The sequence below is a fragment of the Paroedura picta genome, chromosome 6 (genome assembly GCF_049243985.1).
Source record: "Paroedura picta isolate Pp20150507F chromosome 6, Ppicta_v3.0, whole genome shotgun sequence".
NCBI classification, from domain to species: domain Eukaryota; kingdom Metazoa; phylum Chordata; class Lepidosauria; order Squamata; family Gekkonidae; genus Paroedura; species Paroedura picta.
The window spans coordinates 115,399,897-115,422,839 of NC_135374.1; the positions used below are offsets into that span (position 1 = coordinate 115,399,897).

Sequence of the window (22,943 nt, forward strand, 5' to 3'; positions counted from 1 at the left end):
GGCAGGCTCACATCTTTGCTCCTGGATCGACCAATCAATGCACTCCTTTAGGTGTTTTATGTTGCACACTACAGGGTAATGCACCAGCAGAATGAAGATTTGGAGAGTTGTTCCCTGCCTCTGAGCATCTACAAAGTACAATGCTCAATTTTTATAGAGTCTCCATTCCTGATCCTCTTCTCCCCAGATTTGTCTTTTGATCTTAAAGGAATTGGTTTGATGCATCCTCCAAATTCCTAAAAATCAAATGGTTGGATTTCACAGGAAAGTAGGGAATAAGGAATTAAGACATTATTTTTTGACTGTTACCTTGCAGCAATTTATAAGAATTTCCACTTTTTCAAAAACTATTGTCTTTTCTCTGTTATCGAGTTCAGTAGAACCTTAGAAACAGCATTTTGAGTATCAGCTTTCAAGAGGTAAACCTTCCTGCATCAACTGGGGGCTTTGACATATTGGTTAAGCTGCTACTGGACTGGAATGTAGCTGTTCTACTATGGCCAAGAATGGTTATGCTCCATAAACTTGTTAGCTCTGTGTATTTGAATCTCCCTATCCATCATGTCAATACCATGGGCAAAAGTCATCCCATTAAACCAGGCTCTCTCATTCAGGGTTTCATGAAACCCTGGGGTCTTGCAACAGCCCCAAAATGTTTTGCTATTTGGGTGAGAGATAATTTTTTTTAAATATGTTGTTAAAAAAAATTAAAAGTTATAGTGATATGACCATATATGGTCATGTTGACCTGCTTTGCCCTCCCTAAGTGACGAATGATGGGTCTGGTGGGGAGGGTCCCTGACAATACCAATCCTTGCTGGCTGAGGCTCATTGCACTTGGTAGCGACTGGAGTCCAGAGAGGTATGTACTCTCATTTTAACTTAATTGCAGGCAGAGGGGAGATGGAGAAGCCTTGGCCTGCCCTGTCCCTGTTTCTGGCATGAAGGGGGTGGAGCCAATGGAGATGCATAGGCCTGCCCCAGCCCTGTTTTTGCATCTCCCACTGCAGGCTTTCTTTGATGAGAAAACTGGTAGCCAGCCCAGAATTCTATTCATAAAACATCTTTAGCACTTTTTGCTCCCTTTAATATTTCGGAAACAGCCTTCTGGGTGGAGACTGTCCGGGGACCTGTCCATCTTGTAGGCCCTGTCAATCCTGTGCACCTTCTGATTGGCCAGCCACCCTCAGGTCCTCCCTCCACAAACCCAGCGAAGTCTGTGGCCGCCATTTGGCCACTAGACATTGTCGGGGATAGAGGTCAGCATCAGGGGCCCCAGTCTGTGGGTGGCCTGCCTGCTGCCACCTGGGCAGCCCTCAAAGAAGAAGAGGAGGAAGGGGGAGGGGAAGAAGAAGAACAAAAAGAAGAGGCTTTTATATGCCAACCTCCAGGTGAGGCCTGGAGATCTCCTGGAATTACAGCTCCTCTGCAGGCCACAGAGAAAGCGGCTGGAGAAAGTGGCTGCTTCGAAGGGGAGAGGGACTGTATGGCATCACCCCCTACTGAATCCCATGTCCTCCCCAGGCTCCAAGCCCCAAATCCCCAAGAGTTCCCCCACCTGAATCTGGCTCCCCCATCTGGCGCCCTGCCTGCCCCCAGGTCCTCTACACAAGCTCAGAGGTGCCTGCCCACCTTCAGCAGCTCAAGGACCTCGAAGACGCATTTGGCATGCCTTGGGACAGCCAGCAGCGTCTCCAGGCAGACACCCAGTGTGGCGGCCATGGAGGCCATGGCTCCGTCTTACTCACATGCATGGAAGGAAGGAGGAAGGATGCCCAGCTCACTCTGCCTTCCCTTCTCCGCCATGCTGCCTCCAGCCCTTGCATAAATGGCCCAGAATTTCAAATGGAGTTAGCTTTACAGGAAAGTAGACAGTGAGACTTTGGGGGACACTAGGTGATCCACTTTTATTATGCAACGACTTAGAATCATAGAATCATAGAATCATAGAGTTGGAAGGGGCCATACAGGCCATCTAGTCCAACCCCCTGCTCAACGCAGGATTAGCCCTAAGCATCCTAAAGCATCCAAGAAAAGTGTGTATCCAACCTTTGCTTGAAGACTTCCAGTGAGGGGGAGCTCACCACCTCCTTAGGCAGCCTATTCCACTGCTGAACTACTCTGACTGTGAAAAACTTTTTCCTGATATCTAGCCTATATCGTTGTACTTGAAGTTTAAACCCATTACTGCGTGTCCTCTCCTCTGCAGCCAGCAGAAACAGCATCCTGCCCTCCTCCAAGTGACAACCTTTCAAATACTTAAAGAGGGCTATCACGTCCCCTCTCAACCTCCTTTTCTCCAGGCTGAACATTCCCAAGTCCCTCAACCTATCTTCATAGGGCTTGTTCCCTTGGCCTTGCAGACAACAACAGGGGCTGCAGTTGTACAGAGAGACCTCCTCTCAGGGTTGCCACTGATTGAGGCACTTAACCTACACCAAACCATGAACTAGCGCTCTCTCTACCCCACCTCCCTCATAGGGAGTCTGTTATGGGGAGAGGAAGGCGATTGTAAACTGCTTTGGGACTCCTTTGGGTAGTAAACAGCAGGGTACAAAAATCCATCTCTTCTTCTAAGCAGCAATAGTGATCAAAGCATGTGAGCACATAACATTATATCAGCAGTAAAAAAAAATGGAGACAGAAGGAGTAGGGCCACAGAATTGGGAGGAATTGGTTGCCATGTAATCTCCCACTAAGAAGAGTTTCCAGTCTGATTTTCCCTTCACATATCTAAACACATCCTCTCCCACACTCAACTAACATAGCATGGGGTTCTTGACACCCATCTCTCCACACCCACACCCTGATTTGTCACCACACCACCACAACCCCCCCCCCACAACAAACATATTCAACCTCATGCCCTTAGAGACTGGACAACCCCTCCCCTTACACTTCCCAATGCCAAGCTCTTTCTATTTTAATCAGTCTCTTCCTTTCTGTCTCCCACACTTTTTGGTATTTCCCCTCTACCCCCCACTAGGGCCCGTTGTATCAGCTACAATGGGCTTTAATTCTACTCTGAAAATATTTCTGTGCTATCACTTCCTTTTCTGTGGGATTAGCATGGTGATGTCATATTTATTTGTGTGTTTGTTTGTTTTGACTGGCAGGATGCATAAGGCCAGACAAGATGCAACCCGATAATGTATGGCCCCTTCCAACTCTATGATTCTATGATTCTATGCCAATACCATGGCCGTAGCTTTATTTAACAAAGTGTGCTTCAAGCTGGAGGTGTGGCCCAGCACAGGAGCCATCCCAATGCCAGCCATCCAGCTGCTATGTCATGAGCTCTAAAGGTGCCCTGGGACCCACATCCTAACCAGCCGGGTGGGCAGAACCCTTGCCCTTGAAGTCCCATCCCGGGGAGGTGGCCTGCTAGATGGCCAACAGGCACCTACCTCACTTGGCCACCCCGATGCCTGGCTCTGAGCCCCTGGCTTTCCCAGCCAGGTCTGCCATGCTTTTCCATGCACTGATCTCTTAATGAGATGCTCCAGTGTGCAGACTAGAACCCTGACCAAACGTTCCTTTTCGTGCCCTCTTTAAATTGAAGCTGTGAAAAATGTGCAAATAACATTGAACGACCAAAACCTAAACATTTAAACACGGGGCAAGTGGGAGGGAGGGAAGCTGTTCAGATGGCAGTTGCCGGCAAAGACGTAGAATCCCTCCATGTGGCACACACTGCATGCCAGCAACTAACCACACAGTCGTGTCTTTCCTGGCTGACTTCCACTTGGTAAGTCGCAGCCACTCTTCGCAAATTCTTGATTGCTCCAGTGAGCATAGCCAGCTTGGGCCAGTCTCCAGCATAATTCAGTATAAAAACTATACAATGATGCCTAGAAGCAATACTAATTGTTTTATTTTAATACAAATTGTTTTATTTTAAACTAGCAGATAAGCCCATTTTAAAGGGGAATAAAATGGGCGCTAGGGCAGGCGGGCCCGGCAGAAGCCGGAGAAAGGCAGCGGTGGGCGGGGGAAGCTTCTGCCGGGCTGGGCGCTCCTCCGCTGCGGCGGAGGAGCGCCTGGTCCGGCAGAAGCCGGAGAAAGGCAGCGGTGGGCGGGGGAAGCTTCTGCCGGGCCCGGGCGCTCCTCCGCTGCGGCGGAGGAGCGCCCGGGTCTGGCAGAAGCCGGAGAAAGGCAGCAGTGGGCGGGGGAAGCTGCGGCGGAGGAGCACCCGGGTCCGGCAGAAGCCGGAAAATGGCGGCGGTGGGAAAGAAGCAGGGACGCCGCGTCTTCGACGCAGCGTCCTTGCTCCTTTCCCTAGTGGGAGGAGGGCGGCTGGAGGACTCACCGGGCAGGCAGCGTCTTCTGTCTGTCTGGTGACTCCCCAGCCAGGGCAAGCGAGGCTCGGGCAAGCGGCCAATGGGGAGCCGCGCTTTGCGCGGCTCCCCATTGGCTGCTTGGCCTTGGATGGACACTCAGGGGGCCCAATCAGGAGCCGCTTTGCGGCTCCTGATTGGGCCCCCCGAGTTTTTATCCCGGACAGGGCCCGCCCTAACTCATCCCCACATGCCCTTAGTCTTTTATTCCTCCCGCTCCTCTGCAGCGGGGGGAGGGGTTTAAAGATAATAATTAAGAAATAAAACCAATTAATACTATCAGGCCAATTGCTGGCTAATATTAATTATCCAGTTTGGTGTAGTGGTTAGGAGCGCAGACTTCTAATCTGGCATGCCAGGTTCGATTCTGCACTCCCCCACATGCAGCCAGCTGGGTGACCTTGGGCTCGCTACAGCACTGATAAAACTGTTCTGACCGAGCAGGAATATCAGGGCCCTCTCAGCCTCACCTCCCTCACAGGGTGTCTGTTGTGGGGAGAGGAAAGGGTAGGAGAATGTAAGACACTTTGAGACTCCTTCGGATAAAGAAAAGCGGCATATAAGTACCATCTCTTCTTCTTCTTAATGCTCAATGCTGTACAGTAATTCTCGATTGTAAATTCTGAACTTCAAGTTGAGATTTCAGATGGGGGGCATTCATCTAGAAGTATCCCGTGGGAATACCTGGGTGATGTCACTTCTGGTAACATGTGACTTCCGAGGGCATGGCAGGAAAGTTTGGTCTGCTGACATCACTTCCAGAGTTTCTAAAAGCCTGAAGAATGTTTCAGGGGTTTCTCAATGGTAAAAAGGTTGAGAAGGGCTGCTTTAAACTTCTGCATTTACATTTTGGTGGTGGCTTCTGAACAACACCTTTGGCTTGCATCTCCCCATTTATATTGTTTCTGAGGGTGTGTCTAATATATATCCTGGCTAAGTCCTGTAGATTCCTAACAGCACAGGAGGCTAAAATAGAAAGAAAGAAAAAGAATGATGTCTGCCATCTAGGTTAAGCATGAAGTTAGTATTAGCAATAATGTAAAAAGATGAGAAAAAGGCCAGTAACATTTGAACACTTTAAACTTATTATTACTTTATGAGGCAAAATAAAAAAACACATGCTATGAAATGCATGAGACAGTGTAAGTAACAGTGCTTAAACACTGCAGTATCACCTATATTGACTGGGATTCAAGCATTCAGCTAGTTCTGTGTGCCAAAATAGGCATTAGACTATTTCTCAACAGCAACTTGAGACATCAAGTCTACTCTTAAGGGGAAAAGAAGCATAAGGGTGATGGTATTTGTGAAATCACAAAACCCAAATACTGGACAAGACCATGCGTTGTTGGTGTCAGGCTTATGTTGAATTTCCAATAAGCAAACTTGTTGACAAGAAGTTTCTTTATTAAGGCAAATGATGAGTAGAAGTAAGGGTTTTCTTTGCTGAGACTGAAAAGCAGTCTTATGCACACAACTTTATGCTTGCTCCATCATCCCTCCCTCCACTTTGAATCTTGGCATGTTACACAATGTATCAGGCCTTGCAGTTTCCCAAGCCAAGATTCCCATGCAAAGACACACACAACAGACAATACAGGGATTCCTAAAGCAATACATCAGCCAAGCAAAGTCAAAATAATGACACTCTCAAGAGATATGATGAGAAAGACACTTCTTAAAGAACCACTACACAATTAAAGAAAGGCAAAAAATCAGATCAGTGGAACATCACATGGCAACCATGAAGCCAGGTCAAAGGAATATTACATCGCAAGATCATGAGAACACAGAACAGGGTCTTGACATTCAGCCCCTTTTCCACAAATCTTTTTATTTAATGTTTCCCCGTTGTCCCACTCTTTGCTCTATTTGCTCCATGAGTTGGTGACATGCATTGAAGCGATGTCCTGGAATCCTGAAATGATAGGGCCAACTGTACCACTTGAGACCATAGGCAGATGATATCTTTTGCGATTATTTTCTGCATAACAAAACAAAAGTACTGTATATACTCGCATATAAACTGACCCGCATATAAGCCAAGGCACCTAATTTTACCACAAAATCTGGGCAAACGTATTGACTCTCATATAAGCCGAGGGTGGTAAATTTGCATTAATAGAGGCATCAGTAGGTTAAATGTTTTTGAATACTTATTTCAAAGAAAAAACAGTAAACTAGCCCTGTAAGTGCAAAAAAGGGCCAGCAAACCAGAGCAGAACAGCAGTACCCAAAGTTGGCAACCTATTACAACAAGTACAACAGCTACCAAACTAGGAGAATGGATTACTCTAACTACAGTTACAGTGCCTCCCCAGAACAAAACACTGAAATAAAGAACTGTAAAACTCAACACTGAAAGGAAGAACTGTAAAAATCAACTTTTAAAGGAAACACAACCCCAAGAAGAAAAGGCAAACAATGCTGCCCCTCAGAAAAAAGAAGAAATAAACATTAGGAGAAACAATAAATCCCAAAACACCCCCAAAACCCAACCAACCCCACCCACAGAAAACAAAAGAATAGTTTGGAAGAAGTGACGGCAAAAGGGGAAAAAAGATCAGAGCCCCGCAGTCAAACTGTTGCTTTCCTACAAGCAGCCATAGCAAGCAAGCTTCGGCTTGCAGAAGCAATGTAAAACTTGGCTGGCTGGATCAGGCTTTTATATTAATTACCATATATACCTGCATTACATTTGACGGGCGTTGGCCAGGGAGCACTTTTTCAGTGTGAATACTGTGCTGAAAAACTCGGCTTATACACGAGTATATACAATATACCACTATCAAATAATTAGTGCCTCTAGGAGAGTTTCACCCAGCCTGTTCCTCAAGTATAGAAATTTCTGCTTGTATATGTGTTTGGAAATGAAACTATCTACAAGCTACGGGCTTTGAAGTAGTAAACTCCTTTCTAATATTTCTTACCCTGGCCAGGCCCATTTTGCTGCGATTTAATACAATACATGGATGAGGACATGGTATAGCTGTTAAGGGTCTCTCCTGTTGCTTCTTTTGTCAGATTGAAGTATGGGTTGTCTAGGCCAGCACTGTTACATATCACGAAGAGAAATAATTATAGATTTTTTTAACCATGTTTCATTCAAGAATATCTGCTATGCATTGTTGCTGGGGGTTTTCAAAACCAAAATATGCCATTCATAGCTCATGGCTGATGCTTGCTCATTCCCAAAGAGCTTTGCTTTTTATCCCTTTCATGCATCATACAATATTTATTTATTGCATTTCCATTCATTTCTATTTCTAATAAACCCCCTGGTGACATGTACTTGTAACTGAATCATCAGTATTCATTCATAATTCAGTATGTGTCTGATCTTTAACACCATTTCTCATAAAAGTACATTACTGAAGAGCAGCCCCACATTAACTTTTAATCTGAATACAGAGATTTTGAGCAGAGTTCAAACTTGATTGCCTGCAAACAGAGACCCCAAGCTCAGTAGAAGGGTAAACAAATGATTTTAGGGAGAACTGCTATAGAGCAAGTCAACTGGGTATACCTTGTAAACTGGTGATGGAAAGTGCCATCAAGTTACAGTTGACGGGCATTGGCCGCCTACAGTTTTCAAAGTTTTCTTGCCTTGAAAATCCTGCGATGATGATGATGATGATGTCATCCATTCAGTCGTTTCACCATTCATTTCTGTCAATGACTGCTTCTATTAGTTGGTTCATGGTCATCCCTGTATCGGCTTTGATCGTGTCGAGCCAGTGGATCCTTTGGTGACCATGTTTCCTTTTGCTGCTGACCATGCCAAGCATTAATGATTTCTCCAACGAGTTTGATTGCATGATGTGTCCAAAGTAACTGAGCTTTAGCCATGATATCTTGCCTTCTAGTGACATAGTTGGTTTGCTCCTCTCTAAAACTATCTTGTTGGTAACTTTGGCTGTCCATGGTATTCACAGCATTTGTCTCCAACACCATAATTCGAAAGCATCTATTCTCCTCCTGTCTTTTTTCTTCAAGGTCCAGCTTTCATATCCATATCTTGTTATGGGGAAGTCAATGGCATTGACTAGCCAGCACTTTGTATTAAGGCTGATATCCTCATCTTTCTATATTCGGTTCGTGCTTAACATTGCGTTCCACCCCAGTGTTATTTGCCATTTGATTTCACGGCTGCATTCACCACTGCATTTTGGGGAGAGGAAGGGAAGGCCATTTTGCAAGATGCTTGTTGGGTAGTGAAACTTCAGGTATAAAAACCAATTCTTCTTAAAAAAAAAATAAATCCTTGAATATCGATTGTACATGCAAAGGGAGACCCTCTGAGCCTGTGCACAATAGCCTGCCTCAGTGCACAATAGCCTGCAAGGGGTTGAACTGCAAGGGGTTGAACTGGATGACCCCAGAGTTCCCTGCCAATTATGGGCTCCTCCAAACCCAGATCATTGCCTGAATCAGGGGGCTGAACTAGATGACCTTGAGAGGTCCCTGCCAACTCTGTGCTTATGTGACCAGTGCTTACAGTGTGCTTCATGGGGTTGGACTAGATGACCCAAAGAGGTACCTGACACCTATGTGCCCTTGCAACAAACCGTAGCTGTTTGTAGCTCCATTGTTAAATCCCTACCCTCCCACCTTTTTTGGAAGAGGGCTGGCCTCCAGAAAAGGGCATCTGTCCACCCGCCAACTTGTCATGTTCTTTCAAGTGGGCTCTACCTTAAGGCTCGCAGCAGTACTTAAAGTGGCATATCAGGCATTGGCACATGCCCCTATTGAATTCCCAACTTATGCCCCACCCATCCTTCCTACCCATGAGCTTACATCTGTCTTGTTCTGTCCTCCTGACATATGGCCCCGCTTTCATGTTATAGGTGTTGTGGTCCTTTAAATCCCACCTCACCTGGATGTTGTTTAAAGACCACTTGCTAGCCTATTTGTCATGTGCCATGGCCTCTGCATCCCCAGAAAGTGCTTTGGCATCCAAAACATTTACCAAATGATTCCCCAAGTGCCAACTCCTTTCTGGGTAAGCAACGGCAACAAGGCGTAGAAATACTGCATAACCCCTTAACCAGTTAGTGAATGAGTGATCATTTTGTGCTGCTGTCAAGCCTTTTTTTCTTTTTTTTGACCCCATTTTTGGGACATCTCCATCTGGTCACACCATGTTACATATGTTGACATAATACCCATCAAGGGTCCTCTCGAATTTCCTAGTGAGTACCAGGTGGGTTTTCCCCAGCTTCATAACCCAAAGGGGGGGGGGCTTCATGGACTAACTCGCCCCCACCTCTTCTTATAATAAGGAACCACAGAATCCCGCCGCTTCATCTTCCAGGGCCTAGTTGGCTCACAATAGATAATGCACTTTCAATGCATTTTAGAAGCTGATTTTCCTGTTCCGCACAGGAAAATCCAGCTGCCAAACACATTGAAAGTGCATTATCCTATGTTTGCGGAATGGGCCTAGGTCAGGAAACCTGGAACGAAAGAACCCTGAAGCCAATAGGTCCCATCCCATTGGTCTTCAGAGGTTTTGACCCCAGATGAGGATGATTCACCTGAAGGTACTGGCAGCATGCTGGACCCTGAAGCACTTTCCTACTTGCTTCTTTTTACTCTTATGCCCAGTCATCTCGTGTTTCTCCATTCCTCCCTGTTGAACATTCCTGCTATTGCAGTTTCTGTAGGAGGAATGCTCACATGTCTGCGTGCCTTGATGTGGAGATGGCCAACACCGTCTGCTTCCACAACTTCCGTACCACCCAGTCGTCGTATGGCCAGTTTGTTGCCAGCTGTGACTGGGCATTACCTCCTGGCCATATGACCAGGGTGATACCTGTGGCTGTGCAGCAGCAGAATTCCTGCTCCTCATCCATGCTTGCAGTCACACAGCATAACCACAAGCTTTATAGTCAGCCAAACATTGGCTCTCAGGCCCTGCAGACAAAGCCTGATGGGCCCCTGGCCACAGAGTGGGTTGTTGGTATCCTGGACCCCATGAAGCCACAGATGAGCAAGATGAGAAACTTCCATTTCCACGGTGGCTGGACACACGTGAACCTGAAAACCACCCCTGATAGTCATGGTTGGGCAAACCCTCTTGGAAAAACCTCTTCTCCCATGGCTGGTGGCCTGGATGATTCCTGCCACCAAGATGAGCCCTCAAAAAACCTGACCCAGTCCTGCCCCAATTGTAGAAATGCAGCCAGGATTCACCACACCCCCAATGATGGGCCCAAAGGTAGCAGAGTAAAACCACCCCCTGCATAATTGTTGGAACCTGCAGGGGGGTAGAAGCCTCACCTCCCCCACCTAGACCCCCTTGACTCTTTCAAGGAGGATAATCCTACTGCCACGCATCTTAATGCCCCCAGCATCCCATGAATCACAGAGGAACCTGCTGCCACTGCATCATGCAATGTCCCTGTCCCATCCCTTGCTCCCAAGGCCCTGGAACCAGCAGCAGCCACCAGCGCAGCACAGTTCATGGGCAATTGGGGCTTCACTGCCACAGCCTGCCCTGACCCCTCACTTTCCCCCCACTGGCATCCTTTTCGGCGCCATGGGCGCTTGTTCCCCCCCCCTCTCTCTCCTGCCAAAATGGCCTGTGAGAGGCTTAGTTGTTTGTTTGTTTAAAAAAATGCCCCCGCAGCGTGTCTAGCATCCCTTTAAAAGAGCTGGGCTTCCCTGATGTCGCGAGGCGGTTGGGCCAGGAAAACGGCTCCTCCCACCAAGTGACACATCTTCAGGCGCCCTGAGGGGAAAAGTGGCCGAGCAATGTCAGGCCATCCCTTTAACTGACGCTTAGCTCAGCCACGCCCCCTGTTGCCATGCCAACGTACACACTGCCCAGAGAATGCCGGGGCTGGGAGTTCCCTCCCACCAGCCAGGTCCCTGTTGGCTTTCCTCCCCCGCAGCGGCAACGGCTCCCTTTAGATGAGTCTTGGGGGCTTTTACCTTCAAAAGTGGCTCAACCTGGCTTCCCTACTCCAAAGCAGTTTTGTATGAACAGGTAAATAAATTCTACCAGCAGCTGATAACTAAAACAGTTCTTTCTGAAATGACTGGAGAAAAAAATCCAACCATTAGCAACCAGTTACTAAAATGGCAGATACCTACAACTACCAAACACCCAGCAGTCACCCAGGGCACGAAGCCCAAATGTGGCAACTGAGAAAAAATGGGGATAAAAAACCCAAACAATCAAATAACCCCCCAAAAAACAACCAGGCTACAAAGCAAGGTGATTTAAAAATAAAATGTCTTCTGTGAGTGGCCAGAATGCCTGAGCTGAAAAGCTACAGGCATTCTGATGGGCCACTCACTCCCCCCTCCCCCCGCCACCATTTTCGGCAGGAAAAACACACAAAAAAAACCCCAGAGAGGGCAGCCAGAGATTACAGGCAATGGCTGGCTGAGTCTCAGTCGGTCGAATTGATTCAGATCCTAATTGATTCGGCTGCCGAATCACCAAATCTCAGCGATTTGGACCATTTAGATATGCAGGAGGCCCGATTCGGACCGTTTCTGCTTCGGAAAGGTTTCGAGGTTTCTGCTATGGGCAGGAACGGCCGCTTTGGATGCTGAATCATACAACCAGCCCTTTAACCAGCTAAAATGCCTACGTTAGGGAACATGAGATCTTCGTTGACAAAAGCCATGTGGAATTTACAGTGGTAGTAGATAATTGGGGGGAACTGAGCACAAATACGAGATAGATCCATTTACAGGTTTAAACGACCAAGAGGATTGAAACCCTGAGATGTACCATTGATCTATCACAATGCAGCAGAGATGGGGAAAGGGGAGTTTTTACTTCATAGGACAGTGGGAGATAGAAATGATGGGGGAAAGGTATGTTTTAAGATGTCCCCTAGGGAAAAATAATAGGATGAGTGCTTCTTGAAGGAACGAAGTAGATGGGAGTTCTGCATGAATTGATTGATCTATCATAGAAGGCTGTCACCGAAATCCCACTGGCTGTTCTGAAACGATCGCATAAGTTTCTTAATGATGACTTGCAAAAGAATGTGGACGGAAATAATATATTTATTAGAAAACCTAGCACAAATATATATGCTTACTGCCAGAATATAAGGAAAGCATCTGCTTCTGATGTAACTGGCAGTTTGAGGTTTATTAAGAGAGTGATTTTCCTTGTCCTTCAATGTTTTCAGTATAATTCTGTCAGCTGTCTTTTTTTGTAATGTTTATATGCAAAGATCAGAATGATCAGTTGTGAAGCAGGAAACCAACAGAACGCAGCCAATTAACTATTTTTTAACAGCCTGCACAGATACTTCTTTTATTTATTATCTTTGCTTTCCTCCCCATCAAGGAGTTCCAAGTGACATGCTAGCCTCACAATCACCTTGTGAGTTATAATAAATGGAGGACACTTTGTACCTCTGCACCTGAGTCATTTCTTTGCAACACCCCTCACACTTCCTTACTGGGATATATGGATCTCACTCCAATTTGAATCTGACAAAGAGAGTATTGACTCTCGGAAGCTTACACCACCAGCAGATTTTTGTTGGTCTCTAAAATGTTACTGGGCTTGACTCTAGGTGTTCTACTGCTAACCAACACAGCTACTTTCAGCAAATCCCAAGAAAGCATCACACCCGTTGCTTTAATTATATAGGCACATGGAGAGGTCTAAAAGGTAAACTTAGTTTAAAAGGCCAGCATCCATTTCAGGGCTCCCTTTCTCTCCCCCCCCCCCTTCCCTCGCTTTCAAAGGGAGGGAAGTAAAAAGGAGCACTGGAATGACTAGGAGCCATTCCAGCAGTCCCTTTCACTTTCCTCCCCTTGGAAGGTGTGGGGAGCAAAGGAAGGGTTTAAATGACTGATGGCTATTTAAGCTGAATAGCTGATCAGCAGGCTGCTCAGTTTAAATGGCCAGCCCAACTGCACAAATTGATTCGGGCTTCTCTGCTTCAACCCATTTAAAACTGATGGGGATTGTGATTCGGCTTCGATATACCTGGAAAAAATTGAATTGTCCAAACTCATATCTATTTACTGAATCATTGATTCAAATTATTCCAGTTTTCCAGTTCAGTTTCTAATCTGAAAAGGTTCCCCCTCCAGTGCATATCCCTAAATAGAACACTCATTGTAAGCATTGTAAGCTATGGTGTCCCACCAGCAAAGGTTTGGAAGGGGTTTTGTTTTGATGAGATTTGTATGAAATGCAAATTTCCATGGCCTTTCCTTGGTGATCCTCAGCATGAAGCCCTCCAGAAGCCTGTGCGCTCCCAATCAACAGTTGAAGGAGCTGCTGTCATAATCGCAGAATACAGCTTTCTTCCTAGTGAAACATCACCTAAAATGTGCATTTAAGTAGCTCAGAATTCATGAAGTGCTCAGGACAATAAACGCTTCCAAGTGAATAGTTCTTTCACTGATGGGAAGTTTCACATCCCAAACTGCTCAGTGTTTGGACTTCAAAACAGTCCATGTTTTTATAAGTTTTATTGTTCTCTAGGCAAGATAGAACAGGCAGCAAACTGTGAAAAGAGTCTTCTACGAAACGGAGGCATTCACTGTGGCAACAATGCTAGGCCATAATCAGAATAATTTTTCTCATGTGCACATTTATATGGGGTGGAACCAATTATTTGTTATTTGTCCTAGAGCAATGGATTTGGAATAGCAGCAAATGAATATTTTTACCATCATGATACTAAGGAGTTTTGAAACATTTCTGTGAGGCTTTCCTTGTATAAACCTGTCTGCAATAGTATGTATGTCTCAAACAATCCATAGCTTACTCAGCTGACACAGACCAGCCTTTCTCAAGTTTTTTACTGTTGCGAAACCCCTGAAATATTCGTGAGGCTTCGAAAAACACCCAAAATGACATGCAAAATATGGTTGGGAAACATAGCTCTGTACATTCAGGAAACCTTTTCAGGGGGGCTTAAGATAAGGCTTGCCAAATAGCGGCCACGACTGACCACGGCCGCCGTTGACGCGGCGGGGGCGCCCAGGAGCGGCGCTGACCCACCTGCGTCAGCAGGCCGCGCCGCAGCGTGCGGGAGAAGGGCGGGGCCGCCGGCTTTAAAAAGCCACGTGGAGGCGGACCCGTCCTCTTTCCTCTTGGACCTCGCGCCTGGACAGTTACCCTCCCTCCCTCCCAGTTATTTCATTGTTCGTCGCAGTCGTGAGGCGCGTCATGCAAGGTGGGGAGCCTGTTGGCGGGGAGCCCGGCTGCGCATGGGACTCCCCGGAGTAGGGGGTCTCGCTAAAGAGACCGGCCAGAACCGGGCGCGGCCTACCCGGCTGGGAGGCCAGGGGCCCGGGGCCAAGCGAGAGGGGGAGGGCCCTATGTAGGCGGACGCCTGTGGGGCCCTCAAAGGTCGCTTCCCAGGGACGCCGCGGCGGAAGGCATCCCATCCTCCCGGCTGGGAGTGAGGTGTGGAGCCGGAATGCCGCGGTGAAGGGGGTCAGCCGGCCGGCTGACGAGGAAGGGGCTCCCCTACCTGCATGCAGGCCAACCCTCCCAGTTGGAGGGCCCTGGGTTAATAAATGGCTGCGGCCAATTTGTTGCCAAGATTGGGTCTGAGTCGTTACTGGGTTAGTCGCCCCCTGCTAGTCAACTCTGGGCTGTGAAATTCCTTGAGACGTGGGGGGTGGGGTTTGGGGAAAGGGGAACCTTAAAAGGTTATAATATCAAACTGTCCATACTCCAAAGTAGCCCTAGTCTACAGGGGAACTGACCTTTTGAAGAAGAAGAAAAATAGGGCTCTCATGTCTCTCCCCACCTTTGGTTGACAGGTAAGTTGGCATTCCGAACAACCTGAGAGTCACTCTCTCTCTCCCTCAGCATCCGCCAGACCTGTTATGACAGTCTCCTCTCTCCCAGCCTCTGCCAGCCCTGTTTCCACAGTCTCCCACTTTCCCAGCTTCTGCCAGCCCTGTTTCCACCATCCTTCTCATTCCCAGCATCTGCCAGGCCTGATTTCCAGTCTCCCTCTTTTCCAGCCTCCTCCAACTGCCGTTTCCCTCTCCCCCCTCCCCTCCTGTAAGGCTGCCTCTCATGATTCCACGCCAGTCCTGTCTGCATTCTTCCCCAGGCAAGGCTTCCTGTTTCACCTTGTTCTCTCTGGTTTCCCCCCATCTGTCTCTTTAAGTCCCTTTTTTCTAGTTCCCCTCTTTGCTTCCCTTTCCCATGTTGTTCTGCTCATTCCTTTCTCCAGCCCTTCACCTGACGAGGGAGGCTCCCACCACCTTATTGCCGGCAGAGATTGTCTGGCAAATGGTCTAAGAGTTTCCCTCCCCTCCCCAGAGGTGGTTACATCCTCCATCCTGTCCTCTGCATGTGTGTAGAGTTCCCCCCATGGAGGGGAGTCCGGACAGCCATCTGGACAGGCCTCTAGTTCGTTTTCTATATCTAAGGTTGGAAGGAGGTCATGGCAGAGTGTTGAGATTTTGTCTGCAAAATGACTCGCAAATGCCTCACAGCTGATATCTGATCGGTTATTATTTTGGCACCCTTCTTCCAGGGCGGTAAGAGACCGAAACTATCCTAAACAATTGAGCTGGGCATGAGTCTGCAGACGCGATGGTAGTTGAGTGAAAATTGCATTTTAGGGACTTCACTACCATCTCATAGGCTCTCATATGTAATCTATCAGATGTTCTTGAAGCTTCATCGCAAGTCTTTCTCCAAACTCACTCTATTCATTTCAGTTTCCATTTCTTCTCACAAAGCTCCTCAGTGTGCCAAGGGGCCCAGGGGCAGAGAGGACATCAGGGAACTATTTTATCAATGGTTGTCAGCATTCTGTCATGGCAGTCACTGACCAGACCATTAAGAAGAAGAAGAAGAAGAAGAAGAAGAAGAAGAAGAAGAAGAAGAAGAAGAAGAAGAAGAAGAAGAAGAAGAAGACTTGGTTCTTATATGCTGCTTTTCTCTACTTGAAGGAGTCACCTTGCCGTCCTTCCCCACTGCCTTGCCTCCAGTCTTGTACTCCACAACCTGATGCCAGAGCTTCTGACAGCCTCCCTCCCAACCTGTTTACCTCACAATAGCATCTCTACATCCATAGCAACCTCAACATTCCTAGCAACCCTAGGCAGCATTTATGCCATCTATGGCCCCCTCTTCCCACTCCCTTTATTAATGTTTTACTGGGGGGGTGGCAGATTAGTACAACCACCATGTGTTGTTCTGGTTTTTGTGTATGACTTTTATGTCTTTTTATGTTCTTGTATTGTTTTAATGGGGTTTTATTGAGGTTTTAGCAGGGACATTTTGTACCCCACCATGAGCCAGTCTTGGGAATGGTGGGAAATAAAATGATAATAATATTAATAAAAAGAACCATGTAGGCCAGTCTTGCTCAACTTTTTTAGAAGAAGAGTTGGTTCTTATATGTCGCTCTTCTCTACCTGAAGGAGTCTCAAAGCAGCTTACAATTGCCTTCCCTTTCCTCTCCCACAATAGACACCCTGTGTGGGAGGTGAGGCTGAGAGAGCCCTGATATTAAGGTCAGTCAGCTGGCAGCGTTTGGAGGAGTGTGGAATCAAACCCGGCAGACCGGATTAGAAGTCCGCACTACTAACCACTACACCAAGCTGGCTGGAGAGCGAATGTAGGCTGACAGTCCTAAGCACAGCACCTTTCTAGAGACCATTACATATGTTGTGTTTGAAGGTATTGTTTGAAATATATATTTAAGCATGGGCAGGTGTGCTCAGAGCTGGGTCTGTAACCCCTGTTGTGTGTAAACTTGTATGAAAAATCATTTTTGCTATTGACATATATCCACTGCTGTAGACCAAATCAAATTATTGGGCCAGGCAGTTTGCTATTTCCAAATCTAACTGGCAGCAGGCCTTCAAAATCTCAAGCAGTAGTCTTACTCAGCCCTGTTGCCCAAAATCCTTGTAAACTGGGAGTGCCAAAGACTGATCCTTATGCCCTTCCCTGGTGACTGGTGTGAATTTTCAATACCCACAATAGGACCAGAGGGAGAAGGCTGTGTAATGTATGACCCTAGATCTCTGAGTTTCCTATACTGGGGCACACAGCCTTACTCTGATATGGTTATATTAGAATTAGCAAACAATGAGTCTGCTACTCTAGTAGCCTGAACTCTTCTCAGTTTTATGGATCACCCTTAGTGCAGGCTTTCTCAAGCAGGGTTTTATAAAACCCTGCAGTTTCTGGAGGGCCCTAGAAGGGTTTTCTGAATGGGTGGGAGCTAATTATTTTAACTTTTTAATTAAACATTTATTGGGTGATATGACCATATATGGCCAATAATGGGCCTGGAGGTGGGAAGAGGAGGGACCCTGGGTAGCTATGTACACAACTATGCTTCCCAGCCACATTCTGCACGATTGCGCCACATTGGGTTTTTTTTGAAGCCTGAAGAATGTTTCAGGGGTTTCTCAACAGTAAAAAAGTTGAGAAAGGTTGCCTTAGTGTGTTGGCCAAATGATTTCTCATCACTAAGAATATGATTATCAGTAATCTCTCTCCTCTTAAAGTAACATGAACTAACAATGTCCTTATTTTCCCTTGGCTGAAAACACTCTCTAGCCCAGTCCAAAAAGCACCTGGAGATGTCAATATTTGGTGCCAGCCAGCACATGCAGTACCCTCAGTTTGCAAGGACGTTACGCAATCTTTCTCCCCCCAAAAGTGCTTGGATTGTGTTAAATATCACTGAGGGGTGCTCACAACACATGGTTAACAAATAATCTTGTCTTTAAAGAAAGCCTGAGCAGAAATGTTTCAGGCCAAAACCATGAAAATGACAGCGATAGAACAGCTCATATAAACAGACTATTAGGGGATAGGGACTCCTTGCTGATGTGTTTTCTCGTCCTAACAGTAGAATGTTTATTTCAGGTTATACTCTGTTGGTGGTCGAGATGGAAGTTCTTGTTTGAGTTCCATGGAATATTATGATCCCCACACAAACAAATGGAGTATGTGTGCTCCAATGTGTAAGAGAAGAGGAGGAGTGGGTGTGGCTACGTGTGATGGTTTCCTCTATGCCGTTGGGGGTCATGATGCCCCTGCTTCTAACCACTGCTCCAGACTCCTGGATTATGTTGAAAGGTATATCCTTCTTGAATGTGCTTATAGACCATGTTTCTGAATTCCAGCTTATTTTTTGATCTTACCTAATACTGGATCCATGATGGTGTTTTATTTATCCTTTTTGTTTGTTTTATATATTTCCATTGTTGAGAGTCTCAAATGCATGAAAAATAATAGCCATGTTTTTATTACAATAGGGGATCCATGAATAAGTTTGCATTTTGCCCCGATATTTATTACTCCAATTGATTTCAATGGTTTAATTCTTCCAAGTATGCCACTCTCATTCTGCACTTGTCAGATAATGCACTTTCAATGTGCTTTTGCAGCTGGATTTCCCTGAGTTAAACAGGAAACACTACCTCTAAAGTGGATTAGCCAACATGTGCATAATGGGGGGAAAATCTGCTTGCGTTCTGTAGCCCTCTTATACAATGTCAGTTTGACCATCTAAGCTATATCCCAAATCTGTTTATGTCAATCCATTCCTAATCAGATATAAATCTCTTTGTTTTCATTCGTAATCAATGCATTTCTTTGATGCAGTTGTGAAACCATTTGTTCTTTCCAGATAATCCCTGACAACAGAATTTTTCTAGAAATCTTAAAAGGATCAAACTGGGTAGTGTATTCCATCATTTTATGAACTGTTAAATACAGAGAAATCTTTTTTTCTTTTCTTTGTGCATGAACAGAGAATCCGAAAAAATCCTTGTGGTATTAACAATGCTAACCATTATTGCTGGAGGAATCATATATGCTACATTCAAGTAGGTAGCCATGTTGGTCTGAAGCAGCAGAACAAAGTTTTAGTCAATGTATGTGTTCACACACACGTCTTCAGATACAATGTTAATTGTATCTGACATTGTATCTGAGAAAGCGTGCGTGCCCACAAAAGCTCATCTTTAACTGCTCCTGCGGAGCAGATAAAATAAAATAGTAAGGGCCCCGAAGGCGGGCCCTGTCCAGGATGAGGAAGGGTGCCGATAGGCCCCTTCCCCCGGACTGACAATCAAAGGGCCCCATCGGCAGGTGCAAAGCTCCGATTGTCAGTCTGCCGGCAAGGGACCAATTGCAAGCCGCACAGAAATCATCGCCAGTGTCCCGGCCTCCAGCTCGCCCACCGCGATCTGCCGCCTCCCACACATCAACTTAGGTAGGCGGCGGCACGGGAGGAGGGGAAGGAGGCGGCAGTGGTGGCTCACAGCCTGGCCTATGGCCGGTCTCGGGTGCAGGGATGGGGCTGGGGAGCCGGAGAGGCGCCCTGCCCAACTCACAAGCCCCGCTAGCACCCGCTGTATTTACAGTACAGCGGGCTTAGTTTCTAGTACCTTGAATAAAACTTGTTGGTCTTAAAGGTGCCCCTGGACACAAAATTTGTCCATATATGCTCCAGTCAGTCTTCCTGCAGTGTTCTGATCTCCTTTGGCACAGTGTCCCACCAGCCTGGAGCCAGGGCCAAAAAAGTCCTGGCTCTAGTTGAGGCCAGTTTGATCTCTTTGAGGTTAGAGATCCTAAGCAGGTGTTGGACACTAGACCTTAATGCCCTTTTGGAGGGTATAATGGAAGAGGTGGTCCCAAACATACAAGGGTCCTAGACCATTAAACTGATTATATAATTATTTATACACAGATATGGAGCAATCAACTATCCGTTTAAAGTGCTCTTTATATCTGGGAATGCTTTTACAAAATTTAAACAGAAAAATTTAAAGATAAGTTTAAGAAATAGAAGTTATTGCAATTAATGTTAGTATAAATCAAAATTGCAATCAAACAAAGATTATGTTTAATGTATAAGTACAAATGAAGCACAGCCCATTTAGTTACCTAGGAAAGTATCTGATTAAAATAATTATTATTGGAACAAAGAAAGAGGGGGAGGGGCAGAACTGACATTGTTATATGGGATATGTTCAAATTAATTTGGTTAGGCTGTATTAACACAATCAAAATGTCCATTAGCCTAAATTTATTTTTGTATATAATGTTTTTGTTTAATTATCTTAAAAGACTTTGATAGATTGGAGGAAATTATCTACTAAGTTTATGGTGAGGAAAAAAAAAGCTAACAATAGATATTTTATTTTTATGTTTTTACTATAGGAGCAAATGAAACCTTTTAAAATCTAATAGTGTGCCTGATGAAAAATAATATTGATTTGTGCAAAATAAATTAGAGGAAAACATGAAGGATGCATGACTGCAGCAAAAGTTATTTTGTCGAGGCTTAAAATACAAGAGGAAACGATATAAAGAATATTCCTTTGTTTTTTTCTCCATCTGCATTTTTTATTTCAGTGCTTGGCCTTACAAAATGGTCAAATTCTCACTTACAAATTTGTGTTATATTTTTACCCTAGAAAAGCAAGCACAATTTGTATGTGACTTTGTAAGCTAGTATATGAAGAAGTGAATTACAAAATTGTTGAAGTATGTGTTTCCTTGAGTTTAAAGGACATTCCCTTCACAATCTCTGCATGTCTCTGACTTCTAGGTATTGTTTCAATCAGTGTTAGGTATTATATTTTCTCATGCCCTGGGGAAATAAACTTTAATAGAGTGCTTGTTTCAAAAATGTCTTTCCCAACTGCAAAAAGATCAAGGTGAATGCCCGCACAAAAAAAAAAGAAAGGCTAAATAGAGATAGCATCTTTCCTTGTGCGCTTTAATAAACAAGGGACATGGGACTAATATATTAATTAGAACTCAGATACTTAGAACTCAAGATACTTAGAGTGGCAAAAGAACCAGTGTAATAGCTGAAAAATACCTTCATTTTTTTAAATGTTATTTCTTCTGCTAAGAAACGTCTGCATGCTTTGGTTTTGCAATAACGTGAGGCGCCCCAGGGTGAAAAAGGAGATACCGGAAAGTTTCTGAATACAAAGAAGAAACCAATTTGGAACCTCTGAGTTGAAGGAGAAAAAGACTTTCTGAGCTCAATTTTATTCCTTTAGAATCCTGGTAATTCTGAATATCTCCTAAAGAGGAGTCATGGGTATAAAACGTCGGGCAAAATAACACTGGATTAATATAGATTTGGAAAGTGGAAAATACTGACAGTTTCTTACAACCATAGGACTCTGATTATGTATATCATTATTTCCAGATGTAACATATATCTGCCTCATTTTGAGCTGACCCTTTTCCCTAAGGTCATCAAGGGTGGCAAGACCCTGCCCTCCTCCTTCTCCTCCATTTTATCCTCCCTGCAGCCTTGTAAGCTAGGCTAGGTGATGAGAGACGAAACAATGGCTGCTTTGAAGGGTGGACTGCAAGACATTATATGCCACTGAGGTCCTCCCAGACAACTTCCAAATGAGGTATTTGGCTGGAAACAACGCTCGCCTAGCCATGGTTTTTTAATTTTATATATTTATAATCAGTTTTATATAATGCCACTCCCAACATAGTTGGCTTGTGGCAATTCACAATCAATAAAAACATAACAGACATCAATACACTTTAAAAAAACATCTTAAAACATTCAATAAAACCCCACAGTACCATAGGTACAAAATCCCAAAAAAATCAAGATGGCAGAATAACAGATCACTCCCTCTAGCGGATCAATGTCCTGGCACCAATACACCATGGCGTCACCAACAAGTAGATATAACCCAGGGGGGAGATCATATGATGGAACCAGACATACCCAAATTCAGTCCAGAAGAGTGGAATCCAGGGGGAGGGGGGTGACCAGGTCTCATAACCCCAGGACTCTGCACCTAGCTGCAATCAAATATCTGGCGAAAGAGCTTCCCACTTCCTGATGAAATCAGGCCCAGTCTGAGGCGGTCCTAGACCTGGTATGTCTTGGGCCCTCAGTTGCCCCCAGTCCCCTCCCCCTTTTCCTGGAAGGGAAATGCAAAGGTTGTGGGAGGGGCATCAAGTATCAATGAAGATTAGCCTAAGGATGGCATGCTGTGGAGGCCAGCCCAATGCCACACACCTCCTTCTGTTTTTTCCCATCTGGGTTGGAAGGGGGTACAGTTTTGTTACACTGGAATCATGTTGTTATGCATTTCCAGCCTTTAAGAAAAACAGAATTATTTCAGCCTTGGAAGGGGTGGGTGGGATGGGGTGGGTGCTCAAGCGTGACAAAATGCCACTGGAAGAAGATTAGTAATTTTGACCAAATGACATTGGTTGATGTGTAAAACAAATGGCGGGAAGTTTCCACTTCCTGTCCATCAGCTGTCTCATGTGGGAGCAAAACTCAGGGGCGGACAAGAGGGAGGTGGGCCAAAGGCTCCCCCATGTGGTAGTGGGAAAAATCAAGGCAGCTAACCCCCTACCAAAAACTAGATGGCAGCACAGTGTGAAGTCCTCTGAGTGGTGACAGTCATAATCAGTCAAATATTTCTTGCGGTCTTTGACCAAATCCAATCATATCACAGAGAAAGTAAACCTTGTGTATTTAAGGATAGTCTCAAAGTAAACATACAAAAACTCTGGTAGACAATTGACTGTGCAATTAAATCAAAACAAATACAAAGATAATACATATGTTTTATTTTTTTTAATGCTACTGATTCTGGTGTAAGGCTCCTCAT

At 45.4% G+C, this 22,943-nt stretch overlaps 1 protein-coding gene across 3 annotated transcripts in view; it reads left to right on the plus strand.

Moving 5' to 3' along the window:
* The window catches only part of KLHL1 (kelch like family member 1), a 260,108-nt gene that overhangs the window by 228,476 nt on the left and 8,689 nt on the right, over positions 1-22,943 (plus strand). For 2 of the 3 annotated variants that reach the window (XM_077344007.1, XM_077344006.1), the window contains exon 9: positions 18,187-18,399. In XM_077344007.1, coding sequence (XP_077200122.1) covers positions 18,187-18,399 — 213 coding nt within the window. Of the gene's footprint in view, positions 1-18,186; positions 18,400-22,943 lie in introns of those variants that run through there. The other variant, XM_077344008.1, reaches the window with a different exon arrangement.